Raw genomic sequence first — 21,694 nt, 5'->3', positions numbered from 1 at the left:
TCATTGCCTCTGACACACCCATCCCGATTACCCCAGTCACTGTATCAATCCACCTCATAGAGGGTCTTCCCCTCCTGTGCTGTCCCTCCACTCTGCCCAGCATGATGTCCCTCTCCAAGGACCTGTCTCTCCTTACATGTCCAAAGTATGTCAGGCGAAGCCGCAGAATCCTTGCCTGTAAGGAGCAGCCTGGTTTAACCCTCTCTAGGATGAATCTTATTTGTTTTCTTGGCAGTCCATGGTACATTCAGTACTCTTCTCATAGGCGTGCATATAACTGCTTGAGTAGCAGTTCTGGTTTCTTTAGGATATATTCCCAGTAGTGGAATTGCTGGGTCAAATGATATTTCTATGTCCAACTTTTTGAGAAAGTACCATACTGCCTTCCATAGTGGGTGCAACATTTACACTCCCACCAATAGTGGAAATGACCAGTTTCTCCACAACCTTGCCAGCATTTGTTTTTTACTTCTCTGTTGAATTTTGCTATTGTTACTGGGATGAGATGCTATCTCATAGTTGTTTTGATTTACATCTCTCTTAGAGCTAGGGATTTTGAACATTTCTTCATGTGTTTATTTGTCATCTGAATGCCTTCTTTGGTGGAGTGTCTGTTCATATCTTGTACCCATTTTTCAGTTGGGTTGTTTATCTTGTTGTGGTACTGGAGTATTATATAAATTCTAGATAAAAGTCCCTTATCAGACATGTCATTACTAAATACTTTTTCCCAGTCTGTCTGTGGCTTTCCTTTTTACCCTGTTGGAGAAGTTTTTGGATGTGCATAGGCATTTAATTCTTAGTAGGTCCAATTCATCTCTTTTATCCTCTCCTTGTTGTAGGTTTTTCAGGATGCTTGGAAGACTGTTCATGTTGTGGATTAGGGCTTCTAGGGTTCTGACAAGCTTTTCTCTAATGAAGTTTACAGTCCTTGGTTTTAGTCATAGGTCCTTGATCCACTCTGAGCTGGTTTTTGTGTGAGGTGAGGGTCTTGCTTGAGTTTTCTGCAGAAAGTTTTTAAATTTTGCCAGCACCATTTGTTAAAAAGGTTGCTGTTTTCCCACTTAACTGATTTAAGTTTTTTGTCAAAAATCAGTTGGCCATAGGTAGATAGGCTGATTTCCAGTTTCTCAATTCTGTTCCACTGATATATGGGTATGCCATTATACCAGTAATACACTGTTTTGACCACCACAGCAGTGTAGTAGGTTTTGAAATCAGGGAGTGAGATGTCTCCTATGTTGTTTCTCTTTTAATGAGTGCTTATTCGAGGTTTCTTTACATTCCAAATGAAATTGGAGATTGCCTTTTTCATCTCATTGAAGAATGGAATTGGCATTTGTATTGGGATTGCATTAAATGTGTAAATTGCCTTTGGTAGTATTATCATTTTCACAGTATTGAGTCTTCCTATCCAAGAACAAGGTATATTTCATTTCTCCAGGGCTCTCTTTCTTTCTTGTAGTAATATTTTGTAATTTTCTTTGAATAGATCTTTTGTGTTTCCAGTTAGATTTACTCCCAAGTATTTAATCTTGTGATTAACTATTGTAATGAGTATTACATTTCTTAGTTCCAGTTCTGTATTCTCTTTGTCACTCTAGAGAACCCCTAGCAAATTTCATCACTCCATCAAAAGGAATACGATCTTTGAGCATAGAGGCAACAAGTGATTGTGCATATGTGACAATTTTTGTATATATATTGTCTGCAACAGAGAAGCTTCACTGTAGCCCAACTAGATACTTTTATCCTCTACTTCCCTTTTTTTCCCTACCTCCCTCTAACCCCACTTCCTTTTCTTTTTCCTCTTTCCCTTCTTTTTTATTTCTACACATTTTTTGAGGTCATACTGTGCGCCAGGCTCTGGTAGATGTAGAAATGTGCTCTATCAATAGATAGTAGATGGGCTACAAGTAGAAATGTGCTCTGACAAGAGATGAGACAGACTTGTTTTTATAGCAACCAAACTTTCTTTGCACTGTGAAACAAAAGACATGCCAATTGAAGAAAATACAGTGAAGTAAAATAAGTATTATAATGAGCAAAAGAGAGTATGCTTCCCAAAGTTGAACAGCCAGGCAATATTTTCTTAGGAATGTGCTATCTATGGAAGTCAGGGCTTATGATAGGAAGTGTTGAGTATTGCAGACAAGGGCAACAGTATTTGGGGAAGAGGTGGGAAATAGAAAGGTGAATTTAAGGGTGAAGGGAAATGAATATCCTTGGTCAGAGGATGAGGTGTGAGGAAGAAGACTGCAGAGGCTCATTGCAGACCTTTGTAAGACAGGAGGTTAGAGTTAAGGCAAATGGGAAACTGTTGCATAGTCAGAAGAGGAATGTGATTAGATTTTCTTTCTAAAAAATTTGCTTTGTCCTTATGGGACTGAGTTTGTTCGCTTAGCAAAATGCTCTCCAGTCCCTACTAAGTTAGGTGGTGATTTACAAAATCATTGCTTCTGCATGCTGTGTTGTATTCCATCGTGTGTATGTACCGCCATTTCTCAATCCAGTCAATTGTGGTTTAACATTTGGGCTGTTTCCATGTTTTTTGATGGTGAATAATACTGTGTAAGACCATTATTGTAGAAATAGATAACTAGTAAAACGTGTATGAGGATCTACGTATCTACGTGAGGGAGGGTGGGAGCACAGGGATGAGGATGGGTAGGGGGCTTAAAAATAGGGTCACATATGTTGATGGGTGGAGGGAGGGGTGGGTTAAGGAAATGGGAAAGATCTGGTGTCAAAACCAATGTATATGGAATTTGTAAATAAACCAGAAAAAAAAAGTTTGCTTTGACCATTCAGATAGGTTGAGGCAAAACTGGGATCCAGAATAAAGACTGATAGATGACCTTATCCAAGCAAAAGAGACACTGTTATGATATATGGGAATGATAAAACAATTGGTATTAAAGTTATGTGAGGATAGTGTAATAATATTCTAATTATGCTCTTTCAAAAATTTTTCCACAGACACTACCCAAAACAGTCCTTCACTACAGTGGCAGATACACCTGAAAATCTTCGCCTGAAGCAGCAAAGTGAATTGCAGAGTCAGGTATTCTCCAGAAGATCTATTTTGTTACATTGGTACTAAATATTATTTAAAGGCTACTGCTCTGAGATTCTCCCAGCATTCCGTGCAATTGATGGATGCTTTGTCACCAGCCAGTGTAGAAACTGAAAGTAGGCCTGGGTTGTAACTCTGCATTAAGTGTTGAAAACCAGAAAACAAGTTGCTGTTGAGTCCATGCTGACTCATGGTTACCTCATGTGTTGGAGGTGTGTTTCAGAGGATTCTAAATGCTGACTTTTTAAAAGTTGGTCACTAAGCCTTTCTTCTTAAGTTGCCTCTGGGTAGACCTGAACCCCCACCAGCCTTTTGGTTATCAGTAGAGGAGAGATGTTTTTGAACATCTACGTTATTCTGGAATGAATCATCCTGACACCCTTGGTTCTTCTATTCAGATGGGACTGGGACAAATACGTTCTGGTCAGGGTAAATGTTTCCCAGCAATATTGATTTATTTGGTCCTAAATGTTTAAAAACATTTTATAAATAGTTTTTCCACACTGCATATGCAGGGAAATAAGGAGGTGTTAACTTGATCTGATTGCAGTGTATGTGAGGTTAACACTCTGTCTGTATGTCTTACACCAGTGATTAGCTTTGTTTTCATCCTGTCACTTTATTCATATTTCTTTCATATGTCACGTTGACAGCATGAACAAAGATTAGAACACGACAGTTGGCTCTTACTCAACCATTTTGGATCAAAGTTTGCCTTCAATATGGTAAAACACATTGGTTAAGACTAAGGTTTTGAACAGCAGTGATTCTACAGGGATACTCAGTTTCTTCTTAAGAAACACCGGGTACTCTCTTTCTGAGAAATAATCTTGCTTATAGGTCTTACCTACCATGATATAGGAGAATATTGAACAACTAAATTGCAGCCCTTTGATCTACAGTCTTGTTCACCTGTACTTCGCTGGGAGGAGGCAAAAACCCAGCTGGGCTGTAGTTCCTTTTTTGCTTTTCACTGATTGTGATCTTGGGCCAGTGACACCATCTTTGGTGCTTCTGTGTAATGAGAATAACAGTATATTTCTACTTGTCTTGAGTACAGGTGCAAATATCAGTGGGATCATTATGTGTCAAGAATGAGAATATTTTTAAGTTTAAAAATATTAAGTGAGTGTGAAAGCCCATTTTTATTAATATGATCCCTGAAAATCTTTGACAACAACTTGTGAACTTGGTGTCTAGCTGATGCTCTTTGAAAATATTGGCTTGTAGCTCTTCTTCCACCACCCTCTCTACATATCAGTGTTGGGAATATACACAGTAAACATATACTCATCAACTAGTTTCCACATGTACAACTCAGGGACATTGACTATATTCTTTGTGTTGTATAACTTTTCTCAATCTACTTCTCTGAGTCATTCTTCCTTCTTGAATATAATATAGGAGTTCTGATGGCTAGTGGTAAGAAGCTGCACTCTAGTCCCAAAGACATGCAGTTTGATTCCACAACTTGCTTCTTGGGAGAAGGATGAATAATCTATTCCCATACTATTTACTGCCTCTGAACCTGCTAGAGGGTCAACTGTAGGTTGTTCTGACTTCGTAACATTAACATGAGTATAAATTCACTGTGGAGTTGCTATTGTCCATTTGATCCTGTGTAGATAATTCTTAATATAATGCTCAATATCACCTTTTTATTATTATTATTTAAGCTAAGCTCTTGTTTTATTTTAAGATGATTTAATGGAATATTTTTTCATTTAAAATTTAAGTGTTATCTCGGGCAATAGATCCTAGAGTTTATCCATTCTCCCTGGTGCTGGAAATTCAAGAGTCCTTAACCATTTGAAATTCTATTTTGTGATTACTTTCTTACCTCTTTGATCATGACTTTTTTATAGAATCTTTGATCAAAATGTTCACACCTGGTTCTTCGGGACTCATAGCAAAGGAGACTGGTTGTTTAATTAGTCACACATTCCATTTTCTGCTGTTTCTGACTCCTTCCTCTATTGCTCCAGATGAATAGTGACCAACTGTGCCTTATTTACATGGCTATTTGCAAACTGTGAAGACCCTCGGCATAAACAAACCTGGAAGTAGAACAGAAGCACCAACACATTTCCGGCCATTTAACTGAGGTGCCCCATGAAACTTACAACTGGTTGTAAGTTTAATCAGAATTGAACTAATACTAACTTTTTAAACCAAGGTACCAAATCCCGTGTGGTATTTTGCTGTATGTACTAAGTGTCCTCTAATGCTAAAGAGTCAACTGCCAACCCAAAGGCATGCTCTTCAAATTCACCAGCTGTTCTATTGGAGAAAAGGGGGCAGTCTTCTCCTGGGCAATTAACTTCCTCTGAAAACCTGCTGGAGGGTTGGCTAGGAGTGAATTTTGACTCCACAGTAGTAACAGCAACAATAACAAACAGCTTTATCAGCTACTCTTTTGTAGTTGTAAATAGAGATCTGTCATATATCTTTGCCCATTCAACTTTTTGCAGGTGTACAAGTTATTGATAGCACTCAGAATTATCAGTTCTGTAGCTCTACCCTTAATTAATGCCATTTTCCCATTACCAGCAGCCCCCCCTTTTTCTTCCTCCTGGTGCTTCTTAATGAAAGGAGTCAGCTCTCAATTGCACAGGATCTAATTATTTCCTTGGCGGTTTCTCAGATCACAGGGAAGATTGTGATTTCCTGCACCTTCTTTCTGAGTCAGTTGGGTCTGGTTCTCATTTCACTTAATTAGAGTAAAATAGAACGAAACATAGAACTTAACATTGGTTAAGAATGCCGTGAAGACTTGGTTGGGTAGTACTTTCTGGTTTATGTGAAATGCTGATTTTTGTGTGCTGAGCCATTAGTTCAAATAATTGAGTGCTGGCCAAGGAGCAGCTCTGTTCTGGAGGCCGGCACAAACACCCCTGCTCATTCACACTGCACAGGGTGCCAGGGCTTGGCTCCAGGGTGTGCAGATCCAATATGCCTTTCTTCTAATCAAGTTAGGATTAATTAGACAATTCTGGAGCAGTACATCAGGCACACTGGAAAGTAGAACTAAATCAAGCAATCAAATACTTGTATGCTGCCTACCATATCCTGGTATGGTGTAGAAGCATTTATAATTAGTTAATCTTGCCTTCACAGAGCTGAGAGTGTATCTGGGGGTTTTAGTACTAATATACAAACCTGATGTGACAGGGTTTAATTTATAACCAACCCAGCTCAGAACTGGCCTGCCAGTGTGTTTTCAGCCAAAAGTTCAATGGAAGGAGTTTGCCCATCTTTGTTTCATGGAGCAGCTGGTGGGTCCGAACCACCTACTTTTGTGTTGGCAGTTCACCTCCTAGGCTACCAGAGCTATTTTGCAGTAAGGGTTCAGAATGAGAAAGGGCTCAGAGTGGGTAGGACTAGTTTAGTGCATTGTATTAGAGATGAGATTTGAGCATTAAAGGCTGAGAAAAATCTGATGTGAACACCATGGATGTAAATGAAGGATACTAGGTTGTATGCCTTCTTTTGAAGGCACATAATTTAGTTTGCATTCAATTGAGGCTTTTAGTGCCTTCAGCTTAGTCTAGGAACAAGCTTTTGTTATTTTCTCATGGTGTACCTGGCCCTGGAAATAAAGAAATTTTAAAAAGGTTATTTTTTCATGAAAGGCTGGTATTATTCTCCCTTATGTAGCAAATGGTAAATTTCAGAAGATAGTACAACTATATAATTATAGGATGGTGTGTCCATTGCTAATAGAGGTATGCACAGAGAATGATGGAGTCAGCAAGTCATGGTCAGGTGAAAGAATCAGGTTTATTTAAGATTTTGTTCAAATGTCTACAAAAGAAAATCAGGATGTCCTAATCAGACAAGGGGAGGAAATTCGACTCAATTAAACAAAGAACTATTGATGACCTACTATGTGCAAGTAATGGTGCTAGGCACTGGTGTTAAAAGACCTGCATCATCAGCAACTTTTCATTATAGAAATATAATTTTAGATGCATTATCTCACTGCCTCTCAAGCCTATTTAATCAGGCACTTTTTATTATATCTATTTAAATATGTGCTCTTTGTTGTTGAAAGCTGCCATCAAGTCAACTACAACTCATAATGAGCCTATGGACAGTAGATACAAACCTTGCCCTGTCTTGTACCATCCTCACAATCTCTGTCATGCTGAGTCAAGTCCATTGTGTTGTCACTGTGTCAGTTCATCTTATTGAGGGTTTTCCTCTTGTTTGCCTACCCCCTACCCTTATTAAAATGATGTCTCTCTCCACAAACTGGGTCCTCCTGAAAATATGCCCAGAGTACGTGAGGTGAAGTTTCACCATCCTTTTCTCTAAAGACCACCCTGGTTGCTTAATTTAGATTTGCTTGTTCTTTTGGCAGTCCGTTATATATTCAGTACACTTTGCCACCAACACAGTTCACGGGTATCAATTCTTTTTCAGTCTTTGTTACTCCTGGCCCAAGTTTCAGATGCATGTTTGTTGTTGTTAGGTGCTGTTGAGTCATAGGCAACTTATAGCGACGCTATGATTGAAAGGCCTGAGCACTGTTCATAGAGTTTCTGGAGGCAAGCCATTTTTCAGATGCATAGGAAGCAAATGAAAATGCCAAGACATGAATCAGGTGCACCTTAGTCTTCAAACTTACAACTTTGCTCTTTAGAACTTTAGAGATATTATTGTTAAAAGATTTCCACAGTACAATAAACATGTCCTTTCACTTCTTAATTTCTAGTATTAGGGGTGTTGATTGTGGGTCAGAGTGAGATTAAATAATTGACTGTTTCTGTCTCTTTCCCGTCTATCATGATGTGCCTACTGCTCCAGTGGTAATATTTTTGTTTTCTTGATGTTCAGATGTAACCTATACTGACTTCTGCAGTCAGTGCATCGTGTCTTCTTCACTTTCTGTAAGCAAGGTTATGGCATCTGCATAGTATAGATTATTAATGAGGCATCCTCCAATCCTGGTGACACATTCTTCTTCATGTAGTCCAACTTCTCCAATAGTTTTTTGCTCAGCATACAAATTGAATATATATGGGGGAAAGAAACAGCCCTGATGTATACCTTTCCTGATTATAAATCATGCAGTATTCCCTGCTTCTGTTCAGACAATTGCTTTTTGGTCTGTGTATAGGTTTCTAATGAGTATAATTAAGCGTTCTGGGATTCCTATTCTTCTCAATATTACCCACAATATGTTAATTAATTACATAGTCAAACATCTTTACATGATCAAGAAAACATAGGTAAGCATCCTGGTATTCTCTGCTTTCAGCCATGGTGCATAACATCAGTAATAATATCCCTTGTGCCACAGATCCTTCTGAATCAGCCTGATTTTCTGACAGTTTCCTGTTGATGTACTGTTCTGCCTATTTTAAAAGAATCTTCAACAAGTTCTTATTTGCATGTGATATTATTTTGTTTGATAATTTCCAGACTATTGGAAATTAATTTACTTATTTCTTTAGATGCATAGTGCATAACAAGTTAGGCTTCTAATCACAAAATCAACAATTCAAATCCACCAGATACTCCATAGCAGAAAGACTCTTTCTGTAAAGATTTACAGACTTGGAAGTCTGATGGAGGGTTACTATGAGTAGCTTGTTTGGTTTTAACTCCGCTTAGTTGGAGCGATCAATGCTTGGAAAATTGAAGTAACTAGCCTTTGCAATGTAGCTGCTACACTATTGAACTTGGGATAGGCCTCATGCCTTTGAACATCTTGTGTCCGTGTTGTTAACTTGCAGCCTAGTCCTGTTCTTAGAGAGCACATGGAAAAGGACATGTGTAAACAAATGATTGAAATACAAAGCAATAGTGTGGTGAAGGTAGATGATTGTGTAAGTTTTAACTGCTTTGAGAAGAAATAATTATTTTTTCCTAATCGAATCCTTCTAAAGAGTATTTCCATTTTTGTAAAGGTGTGGAAAGTTCTTTATTGTAATGACAATATATTATTGACAGTATATTAAAGAATTTGGTTCTGTGACAGAACATTTTCTTAGATTTTGATATCATCAAGGGGTCTCGATAGTTCAACAGTTTTGATGAAAATTGATTATTAATATTTTATATAACTGTTATGGTAGTTTGTATTGTGAAATGAGCTGTAAGTTTGAGAATTCTGAATTTACTTAACAATTTTTTTTTCTTAAAACAGATTCTTTCAGTTAATTAGCTTACCAAATAAATTGAAATAAAGGGAAACAAAAATGGATTTTTCAGTTCAAGTAAAAAACATATTTCTAGTTCTGAGTAATAACTAGTAATTCATGTTTATGAATTCATTTTCTATTCTCCTTTCCCTGTCTTTGAAAGGGTTATAAATGCTTTGAACACTCTTAACCTGCATGTTAGATCTTACTTCACATTTTGTTCAGATCTGTAGTAAATGTCAGACTATCAGAATGATATGAAACACTGAAGAAACACACGTGATGAATTTGCTTTGCAAACTGGTGTATGACAGTGATTTGTGGGAGTTTTTTAGCTTGCAGACACCTGGCACCTTGAGTCAGCCGTGGACAGGGAACCTACTGCATGGTTGTTAAGAGGAACAAGGAAGGGAAAACAGGCCCATGGCCACTAGCTCCTTTTTCGTATCACATAATGATGGGCTTTGTGCATGTGTACGTGTGCACATTTTGTGTATGTAATAACAGCTCATTGTTATTGAGACAGAACAACTTATAGCTTATCCTTCAGTAGGTTCTTATAGCCTGTAAATTACATGGGAAGAGATTTCCCATCTTTCTCTCCAGGAGCAGCTGGTGGTTTCAAACCCCCTGTTTTGAGTTGGTAGTGAAATTCCCTAACCAGTAGGCCACCACAGCTGCCCATTTTGTGTTTAGGTATATATTATAATTTACTTTATTATTTGTTGATGAGAATATACACAGAGAACATACACCAATACAACATACACCAATACAACAATTTCTACATGTACAATGTAGTTACATCTTAAATTGTGTGTCAGTTCTCACCCTCCCTCTTTGTTCCTCTCTCATTAATGTGGGAGAGTTTGGTAAACTTGCTGCCTGCTTAGTTTCCTATCTAATTTTCGGATTTACTGTTGTCAATCAAAAACATAATTTTGGAAGATAGTGCTCATTAAACTGGTGAAATATTAGCTACATCTCTATTTAATCCCATATAGTTTGATTGTCTGTAGGTAGGATTTAGAAGATACAATGTTCAAGGCAGTAATTATTATGTTGCAGAAAATACTTCTTTTTGGGTTGTGCATAAGACCGCGTGGGGCTCTAGTGACATATTGTGTCTGAAGTTGGGCTGCAAACCCAAAGGTGCCACCTCCCTGGTGGTATGAAACTACCAGCAGCTCTTTTCCGATATTCCAGATGGGTACTCTCTTCTGGTGTGATCTACAGTTTTACAAAACTCTGCCAGAGGGTTGGCTCTGAGTCGGTTCTGACTTGATGATAATGAATTGAATGGAGTGAACTGAGTGTACTGTTATGGGGAGAGAAAGCACTGATGTTTTGAGAACTGTGGTTCAGGGGTCTAAGGATGTCTTACAGTTGTGTACCACCATTGTATATAAACACCAACTTAACGTGACTCCGTGTTTGTCCGTAGTTTGCCAGACCTTTCTTCTGACTTGCCTCTGAGTGACCTTGGACTTCCAACCATACAGTTTGCATCTAAATAAGTTAATAATGGTTACTACTCAGGGAATCCAAAGCAATGGAAACAATTCTGAAAATGGAATGTGTAATAGACCTCACAGAAAAGAGAACAAAGCCAAGGGATTGTGGCTTAAACAAGGCAAGGTCTCAAACCCCTATCTCCATAATCCACATTCTTCTCCCATGTGCCTACTTACGGGTCACCACACAGAGTGATTTTAATTTTGGAAGACACTGCTCAACAGACTGATGAAATGGTAGCTACTTCCATACTTAATTTCCTATATGATTGATTTAGTGGTTTGAAATCATGCTGAAAATAATAGGGATTTTGGACTCACTGTGTTCTTAAATGGGGTCTGTGAAATTTATAAGTTCTGGTAAGGTAAAGGACTGAAAATTATTATGGATAGAATGCAAATCACCCTGCAACCTTTGAGGGCTTCGCGCTGTAATCTAGATGGATTATTTTTAAACATATCTTAGGTTTCTTTGGAGACATAACGACACCCTTCATAGCAAATACGGTATGTGATAATGATGAGGGTGAGAAGGTGATGTGTTTTTATAGGGAACATAATAGTTAAAGATCTTTGTGGGAGGAATGAAGACACATATTTAGTATAAACCTCTTTAAGCTCAAAAATATACATTATATCATGCTGTTTCTCCAGCTTGCCCTTACCCCTCCCTCTATCTCCTCATTTTATGTTTCGTTTCCAGAGAGTTATAATCTCAGCTCTCTGTCATCATGGAGCTCTGGTGGCCTCGTGCATAAGGAATTGTGCTCCCAACCTGAAGGTACACAGTTTGAATCTACCAGCTGCTCAGAGAGAGAAGGATGGGCAGTCTTCTACAGTGTGATTCTGCCTCTGAAAACCTACTGGAGGATCAGCTATGAGTCGGTTTTGAGTTTACAGTACACAACAGCAGCAGCAATCTGTAATCTGGAGTCCTTGAATGGGGAAATGGTTAACCTGCTTGGTTGTTGACCAGAAGGGTAGCAATTTTAATCCAGTCAGAGGTACTGAGGAAGGAAGAAAGACCTCACAATCTACTTCTGAAATATCAGCATTGAAAATCCTGTGGAGCACAGCATAGCTCTAACACACGTGGGGCACTGTGAGTTAGAATATACTCCTTAGCAGCTGGTTTTATCTGTCACCTAATCCTCCAAGAAGGTGTTAAATAATTACCTAACATCAGACTTGTCTCAGATGCCAGTTGCATTTTAATAGGTGTCACTGAAGACTGACTTTCTCCAGAGCAAAGAATCCCTTACCGAAGAAGTTCCGTTACTGCCAGAGATGATTAGAGGGCCATTTTGGATAGCATCATGCATATGTTTTATAGCCTTTTTTGTACACCCCAAACAACAAAAAAGTCTGACAAATACCATTTGGCCTTGCATGCTAATTATGTGTCTAATTTGGTGTTAGCTGTCATCTATGCGGTAAATGCATACCTCAGTGATGGTTTAAGTTTGGTTCCAGACTCATGCAATAAAGTGACTGTTGCAATTTAAACAAGTCATACAAGTATTTTGGCTTTATACTGCTTGAAAATGTTAGGTTTGTATTTGTACTGGAATCTGTTAAGAAGCCCTCGTAGCACAGTAGGTTAAGATTAGGCTGTTAATTGAAAAGTTAGTTATTTGAAGCCACCAGCTTCCTTGAGTATAAAGGACGTAAAAGTTGTGGGGCCTTGCCAAATGTTTTTTCTCAGTCATTAGGTTTTCTTTTAACTCTGTTGGAAAAAGTTATCCCCATTTCAGACAAGGATCTCATATCAAAAGTTTATAGAATCCTACGTGTCCTCCACAAGAAAAAGACTGATAACACAATTACAAAATGAACAAAAAACTTGTAGAGACTTCACACAGGAAGATATTTGGATGACCAACAGAGATATGAAGAAATGCTCAAAATCACTATAAGTAAGAGAGATGCAAATCAAAACCACAATGAGATATCATCTCACTCCAGTAGCAGTGGCAAAGTTTAACAGGACAGCAAGTGATAAATATTGGAGAGGATGTGAAGAGATAGAAATTCTCATATACTGTTAGTGGGATTGTAAAATGGTACAACCACTCTGGAAGGCAGTTTTACGTATCCTTAGCAAGCTGAATATAGAAATCCCATGTGATCCAGCTATTCCACTGCTTGGAATATACCTCGAGAAAATGAGAACTGAGGCACAAATGGAGAACTTGTACACCAGTGTTCATAGCAGCGTTATTCACCATCACAAGAACATGGAAACAGCACAGATTTGCAGGCACAATCAACTGGATTGAGAAATTATGGTACATTCATATGACAGAATACTATACAGCATACAGGAACAATGATTTTGTAAATCACTACCTAACTTAGGAGGGTCTGGAGAATATTATACTACATGAACTAACTCAGTCCCCTAAGGACAATACTGTATAAAACCATTATTACAGAACGTGTATGGGGATCCAAAGTGGGGAGTAGGGTGGGAGCAGAGGGGGGAGGATGAATGGGGAGAAGGGGGAATTAATCATAGGGTTACACAATTTGATAGGTAGAGGGAGGGATGGCAAAAGAAATGGGAAAGATCTGGCATGGCAGGCAATCTATACATACTTTGTGAGTAAACCAGTATATGATACAAATTTTATTTAAACTAAAACCAAAAAGAGTTGTGGGGCCATTGTATTCTGCTCTCTAGAGTTGCTTCATGTCAGATTACAGCAGTACAGTTGGTGGGCAGTCTGTTAGAGAACATTGGTGGCCTAATGGGTAAGGAGTTGCATTGCCAATCCAAAGGCAGGCAGTTTGAATCCACCAGCTTCTTCATGGAAGCCTTCCCCTGTGAGATGAATCCCTGAGGTAGAAGCAGGCAGGGTTAGCTCTGAGTCACTTCTAACTCAGTGGCAAGGAGGTAGTCTGATTATTTAAAAAATTAGAAATATTGTGAGATGAAGCATACCTGTGCTGGTAGAAAAATGGTGATAGTAGACTGGCTCGGGCAGAGTTGCAAAAAAGCTTTCAATTTATAAGAAAAAAAACTTTAATATATGTGAATTACAAAGTACAATAAAATGAAGTGTGCTTGGAGTCAGCAAAAGCAGACAAGGTCTTTATTCTTAGGAGATTTATGGTTTAGCTGGAGAAAGTATGATAATGAAATAGTAACAAACACAGGTAAATTTTTAACTATGGTGAGACTACAGAAGAAACTGAGTTTAACTTTATTTTTTTAGTGAAAATTTACAAATCTTCCTTTTTTTCACTCATTCGTTTTTTAATATTAATTAAAATTGGTTCATGTAATTAATTACAGTGCCTAAACAGACTCCTATTGTATGCTGCCCTTCCCTTCACCCACTTAGCTCTTTTACATTTTTTGCTCTGAGCTTAGTTTTAGGGAGTCAGGGACCTGAATGCCTTTGTGAAAGCAGATACGTAGACTCTCCAAGTATTCTATTATATCCTGCTGGCTGGGGATCTCATTTTTGAATGCATATTAATTTCCCTCCCATTTCCTGCTCTTAAGTGACTCTTCTTTGCTCTTCCTTCGGTCGTAGCATCTCTTACCTCTTCTGACAACGTCAGACTTCTAAACACCGAGACCTTGTCTCTTCACGTAGTTTTTGTTGGTGGTTCTTGTGTTCTACTGGCCTTGGACAAGGAGCCTTTCATTCTTGCCTTTTAATTTCCTATTTTCTTTGAACCTAATTTTGGCAGCTTTACAATTGCCATCTTTTGATTTCCCACCATTTGATGCTGTATTCTGATCCTATGGTGATGCGCCTTATTTCCCACAATAAGCGCTTTGTCACGTATGTAAAGGTAGAAGTTCACAGGGAGCAGCTTCAGTGTGTTTCTTTTCAAGGTTTTGAGGCAGTGAGAATGATGAGAGATTGTATTTCACATCTAGAAAAGGATGAATGTGAATCAGAACTTCAAAGGAGAAATATTAATTCACTTGATGTGGCACTCTTCTTTCAGGGAACATAACATGCTGTGCAGATGTTAACTCTAACCTTTGCAATTTCCCTAACCTTCACAATTTCCTATAAGTCAGATTTTTTTCCCCCCCTCAATTTTACTTTTGGATACAATGATGTAAAAGACCAAAATGTCAGTGGGGAGAGAAAGAAAAAGAACCAAGATGTTTTGACTTGCTGTGTCATGCATGAGTTTTCGATCCTTTAATCACAGAGGCATGATGTCCTACTCCTTACCTTCCTGGTAATGATCTGAAATATTTCCATCTGTCTTGAGAGTCCCAGAAAATGTTCCTTTGATGCTTTCCTGGCTCGCCTTGTCCCCATGGCCAGAATTCTCACAGGTTACAATAAAGAATGCAAAGAATGTGAATGTTCTTTGTATGTTAGGTAGACAGGCTACAGGCTATTTGCTACTAATAAGTGGGCCAGTATCAGATATGAGACACTTTATCTTTTATTTTTTAAATTGGTGGCTTGGGTTAAAGTTTACAAAATAGATTAGTTTTTCATTCAGTCATTCATATGCATTTGTTTTACAGCATTAATTACAATACTCACAGTAGAATCACACTTTACCCCCTTCCTCTACAGCTTAAGGGTTACACTTAGAGAAATGCTGCTCTTTTGACCTTACGTGGTTGTCTTTTCTAAGGATTGAGGGCCTCTCTGGTGTTACCATTCCCTTTATGAAGCCTGTCTGTCTGTCTAGCTGAATGTTGAGCCACAGGGGTGAGTTCTATTCCAGGTTGGAAGGATGGCTAAGAGCCATAGTCTTGGGGGTTCTGGAGACCAGTAAGTCTGACCTTTTAATATTTTTGAGTCTTGCTCCACATTTCTCTCCACTGTATCTGGAATCTTTTACTGTGATCCCTTTAGAGTTGGCAGTGGTGGTAGCTGGCCACCATCTAGTTCTTTTTGTCTTGAGATTGTTGAAGGTGAGGTTGGCCTGGTCCGAAGGACTAATGGTTACAATGGTGCACCTTTGATTTTCTTCCCTCTTCTTTGTTCTATGAAAGAATAGTTGTACCTTCAGTGATTATTCTCAAGCTCTGAAGATCACAGTTTCTTCTCACCAAAGTAAAACTTGAACACTGTCTCTGAGGACAGTATTTTGCCAGTTGACCTTGATGGCCCCAAAGACTATGGTCCCAGGGCCCCAGAACCAGCTATTTATTCCCTCAGAGTATTTGGTTGTTGTTTAGAAGTATATAAAGCACTGCTTCTGTTGGTTCTGTTACATATAGGTGAGCCTTCTTACAGCGTATTTTAATATGAATAGGGAAGTAACATCTATCTGATCCAGCTGTGTATGGTCATAGGTGTAGTCCTTTATACCTGTCCATATCTGTCTAAAGACTAAGGTCCACCTGTCTAAAACTTTAACATTTTCAATTGCTTTAAATGTTTGTGAAAATTAGACAATTAGACAATAAATACAGAAGACTGAAGAAGCATCAGTGCCTTTGAATTGTGGTGTTGGCAGGGTATTGAATATGTATATTCTGTCAGGGACCTTTCCAGAGTACTGAAGAGTGACAATGTCAGTCTGGAGACTAAGGTGCTCCTGATCCAGGCCATGGTCTTTTCAGTTGCTTGCTATGTATCAGAAAGCTAAACAATGACTAAGGAGAGAATTGATACCTTTGAGCTGTGGTGCTGGACAAGAGTGTTGAATATACCATGGACTGCTAAGAAAACAAACAGATTTGGCCTGGAGAGGGGGAAACCGGGTTGCTCTTCGGAGGCATGGATTCTGAAGTTTCATCTGACACACTTTGGGCATGTTGCCAGCAGGGTCCTTTCCTTGGTGAGGGATGTCATGCTTGGGAGGGTGGAGGAACAGTGCAAGAGAAGAAGACCCTTGATTAGATGGATTGATTCAGTGACAAGGGAAAGGAGGGTAGGTGTGTCAGAAACAATAAGGTTGGCTCAGGATAGAGCAGGGTTCAGAGCTATTATACATAGGGTCACTATGAGTCGCAAGTGACTTGATGAGACATAACAACAAATCTATCGATCAATTAAATCATGGATGCACAAAAGAAAAAAAATGTGTTTGGAGAAAGGGCAATCAGCATTTTCCTTAGATGAAGTGATGGTGAAAGTTTGTCTCACATCATTTGGGCATGTTGTTAGGAGGAACATATCTTTGGAAAAGGATATCATGCTGGGAAAGGTGAGGGTCAGGGAAGGAGGAAGCCCCTCAGCATGGATTAGCACAGTGACTGTAGTAATGGACTCTCAGCAGTGGACTCGAGCACTTCAAGTATTGAGAAAAGATTGTAGGATAGGACAAAGTCCACATTAGGTGCTTCACAGAGAGCTTGAAGGTACCTGACTACAGCAGCCACATACCTGTCTATTTTGTCTATCTGCCTGCATGTTTGCTGCTGCCTGGATTTCTTATGAACTGCCTTGTAGCTTCCCTTTCTTTAGTGATATTGTGATTATTATCCTCTTATTGTACATTGCCTCTCCCTTCATCCATCTTCGTGTGTCTACTGTCTATTGACTTTTACCCCCTCTCCTTCATTCCCATCCCTGGTAACCATCCAGGAATGATGCTTCATTTATTATTTAATATTTCTTTAAAGAAATGTATAAACTTTTTTCAGTTTTTGTAATAGTGGCTTTATACAGTATTTTTCCATTTGTGGTTGATTTATTTCACTCAGCGTAGTGTCCTTTAGATTCATCTATGTTACGAAGTTCTGCAAATTCTTTATTTTTCTTTTGTGGTGCACAGTAGGATAAATGTGTGTGTATATATGTAATAATATGTGTACACACACACACACACACACACACACACACAATTCTATCAATTTTGTGGCTCTGAAATCCTGCATATAACATTTGTGATAGGGACAATATATTGAAAATATTGAACCAATGTGCTTTTAATCTCTCATAAATTGTATTTTGCCATATTACCTTATACTTAGGACCCAGAGAAAGGGAACGAGTGGAAATTGCTTTGTGAAGGGTGGAATATGGTCTTGCAAGAAAGGACATATTTCTGCAGCTTATTCTTGATAAATTGTAGAAAGAAGGTAGAAAAATAAAGGACCACAACAGGACTGCTTCTTATTCTGCTGATTGACATCACAGAGAAAGTAGATGGTAAAGGGAAGTTAGGTAAGTTGAGGAAAAAGCCAGAAGCAGATAAGATCAGTGTGCAAAATGTACTTTTTCACCTTTCAGCTTCTCCATGACCTGGTGGGCAGAGAGAAAATTTGAACTCAGTTTCTGGTTTATAGTCTTGCATGCAAGGGAATGAATGTGGCATGGAAAATTATAGAAATCTCAGTTCTTGTGCACGGATGTTGAGGATGCTGACTGAGGAATATTGGAGACATTGCCACAATAGGAACTATATGTCCCAGAAGCTTGTAGATTGAAGTTTATGGCAGTGGATTGAGCAAGCAGGCAATTAGAGGTAAGACCTCAACAAGGTGCAAGAAGGGTCATGGTCAGCAAGGAATACCACTCACTCATAGAAAAGAGAGAATCCGCAATGATTTCATCAGCCAATCTTCAGCATGACATGTTGATAGGAGACTTGTTCACTGACAGGACAAGGGTGGGTCACGGAGACCGTAGAGGTCTAGGAGAGAATGAGTGGGGCTGGCATGGAACAGGACATTTTCTTTCATTCATGCTGAGCCCTCTTCTTCACCCTGACGCCCTCTCAACTCATGCATGCTTAGACCCCCTTCTTGGACAAGAGCCAACCAGAAAAATCTGGGTATATACAAATTGACTTTAAAATAATTGAATGGACTCACTTAAATAAATGGAACTAAATTTAATTCTTCCAAGCTTAGTGTGGTAGGGATTTGTGAGGAACAATCGGACAGTGACAGGAAATAATCTTCAATCAGAAAGTAGTCATGCTAACAGAACAAAGGATACTGAATAACTTAAAATCAGAAAGGCATCAGGTTTGTAGCATTTCGACATACTTACTCAGTCTGTATGCTGAATACGTAATCTGGGAAGAGGAACTCTATGAAGAAGAGTGTGGCATCAAGATTAGAGGAAGACTCATCAACAACCCATGACATGCAGATGACACAACCTTGCTTGCTGAAAATGAAGATTATTTGAAATACTTATTTATGAACATCAATGACTATAGCCTTCAGTTTGAAGTTTACCTCAACATAAAGATTGAAACAAAAAATCCAGCAGTGACTACAATAATGACTATAGCCTTTATTGTGAAATTTATCTCAACATAAAGACCAAAACTAAAAGTCCAGAACTAAGATGAGGCTAATTGTTATGAGTCAATGGCTAGGATGATTGTAGCTATTCTAATCTTTTGTTGTCCTGTTATTTTGAAGCATATCTAGTGCAGTATCACCAAGCAGTATCAAACTTTGTGTCATTGTCTGCAAGAGATTGTGCTGCTAATCCAAAAATAGCACCTCTCTGGTGGTTCAAATCTACCAATGGCTCCATGGAGATAGGAGAAAAATGAGCATTTTCCTCCTGTGTGGTTCATAGCCCCTGAAAACCCACTGGAGGGTCAGCTATTATTCAGTTCCCAAAAGAGGATGATTTGAAAGCAATATTAGGCGTTTCTTCAAATGTGAAATTGACTTACATGCCAGTTTTCTCAGACCTGTAGGATCTCTCGATTATGACTACCACTTAATATCTGAGACTTTTCTAGGGGATGCACTTTTATGGAAATGTCAAAAGATTGTGTTGCTGTTTTGTTGTATAAGAAATAGTAATTTATTTTCTTCAGATTGTTTTATTGTTAATGAGATGTACTGTAGAATTATTTTTTACTAAACTTAAAGATGATTATAAGTGAATCACCTAGAACAACTCATATTTTATACCCTTTGTTCTGGGTTTGACCAGGATTTTTACCCCTTTAAGTTCCATATCTATGTAGTCTGAGCTGTTTTGTAGAAGTGATAGCAATTCCAGTACTAATACAACACCTGCACTGTCAGCATGCAGGTGTGTGATAAAACAAGACATGAAAAACCCTGAAAATAAAAACAAGTTTATATCAGCATACTTATCTAAGTTTTCACTTAAAAATTTTAATACAGTGTGCTCAGTGATGATTTGCAGCATAACTCATTTTTTAAACATTTAATCATTTTCATCCAGAGCCACTTATAGCATGTATGACTTTCTAAAGACAGTTTTATGTGTAGCAGTAATGGAATAACTTAAATGATGTGCTTTTGAGAAATACTCTTAACTATTTTAGTTTCTTTTCTGTATGCTTGCTTTAATTTTTTTCCCCCTTGAATGATCTTGATTGATTATGTAGTAGCATTTGAACTTGAAAACAAATAGTCTCTTCTCTTGACAGTGCTGCTTTTTTGCTTTTTTACATCTCCACTTTCCTTTGTAGAAGCAATTTATTTTTTCTTTGTTTTTGCTGAGATCCACAACCTTGAGTTGATTTAGTGGACTCGAGCAGCTGCTGAAGGAAAAGACCTGATGCTGTTTAGCCCAGCACTGCTTCTGCTTCCTCACACAGGGAAGTCAACTTGAAGCAATCACAGCTCATAAAATTGATTGCTATATGAGGGGAACTGGTTTCCTATTGGTAAGAAACTGTGGTGCAATCCCAAAGGCATGCGGTTCAAACCCACTAGCTGCTTCACAGGAGACGAATGGGCAATCTCCTCTTGTGAGATTTACTGCCTCTGAAAACTCACTGGAGGGTCAGCTATGGGCCAAGTCCAACTCGATGACACACAAAAACAACATGAGGGGACTGAACAGTTCTTTTCCTAATACTGTAATTTCTTACTAGAGGACATTACTTTGCAACCACTGTCTCATGGTGGCATTATAAGAAAGCCTCAACTTTGCAGTACACATACTTAAGGCATGTGGTTAAGAGAGGCTGTTCCTTAGAGAGGAACATCATGCATGGGGAAGGTAGAGGGCCACTGAAAGGAAGACCATCAGCCAGATAGATTGACACAGTGACTACTGTAGTAGGCCCGAGTGTGTCAGGAAGTGTGAGGATGACAAAGGATAGGACAGGATTCACAGCGTCCTTATGGGTTGTGCTCAACCAGACTGCATCTATGTGTTCTTTTTCCAGAAAGGGTTTAGCCTAATGATATTTTTGACTCTACCTCTGCATGTGCTTATAGCTTTACTTGGCTTTAGTAGGAGCTCCCCCCGGACTTCTGCAGAACATTGCAAAGGGAGAAAACAGAACCAGGAAATTGGACATAGAAAATGACTATAGTGGTTTTACACTCAAAAAAACCCTTTGTTGATTCAAGTACACTTTGCTCTCTCCTCCCACCCCTCCCCACTCCTCTCTTTTCTCCTTCCTAATTCCCTTTGTCAGACTGTTGTCATACATGTCGTTTCTGATTGTCCATTCTTTACAGAATGGCCTTCCTTTCACTCATTCCAGTGTAATATTCATTATCCACCTATTCTTTTCCTACTTTTTCTCCTTTCCTTATCTTGATCCTATTATTACAGTAATGGGCTTATGCAGTATTTGCCCCTTTGTGATTGAGGTATTTCACTCAACATAATGTTCTCCAGACCCACCCACATTGTGTAGTGTTTTACAAATTCATTATTTTTTAATGATGCATGGTATTCCATTGTGTGAATATGCCATAGTTTCTCTATCCAGTCAGTGTTGATGGGCACTTAGGCTGTTTCCATTTTTTTGCTATTGTGAAAATGCTGCAATAAATATGAGTGTGCATTCATCTGATTTTACAGCTTTGATTTCTTTAAGGTACATTCCAAGTAGTGGGAAAGTTGGGTCAAAAGGTATTTCTTTTTTTTTTAATTTTCATTAACTTTTATTAATTTTAATGAACATTTACAGAGATTTTGGATTTCCATTCATTCATTGTTGTACTATTTTCTCTACCCCCTCCAGTACGTTCCTCTTTTTTTTTTTCCCCTTGAAAGTCTGTTTTAATTGTCCCATTGCCACAGTGCTTTTCAAAGCCAGTTCTGATTAAT

The 21,694-nt window shown here is 38.6% G+C and overlaps 1 protein-coding gene across 1 annotated transcript in view; it reads left to right on the top strand.

Annotated features, from left to right (window-relative positions):
* Positions 1 to 21,694, top strand: part of NEBL (nebulette) — a 588,942-nt gene that overhangs the window by 191,411 nt on the left and 375,837 nt on the right. Inside the window, exon 3 of the mRNA XM_006887052.1 lies at positions 2,980 to 3,064. Coding sequence (XP_006887114.1) covers positions 2,980 to 3,064 — 85 coding nt within the window. The remainder of the gene's footprint in view (positions 1 to 2,979; positions 3,065 to 21,694) is intronic.

The sequence above is a fragment of the Elephantulus edwardii genome, unplaced genomic scaffold (genome assembly GCF_000299155.1).
Source record: "Elephantulus edwardii isolate Elephantulus edwardi_28Jun2011 unplaced genomic scaffold, EleEdw1.0 scaffold00054, whole genome shotgun sequence".
NCBI classification, from domain to species: Eukaryota; Metazoa; Chordata; class Mammalia; order Macroscelidea; family Macroscelididae; genus Elephantulus; species Elephantulus edwardii.
Note: the sequence above shows the minus strand (reverse complement) of the source record. Positions and strands in the feature narration are given on the sequence as shown.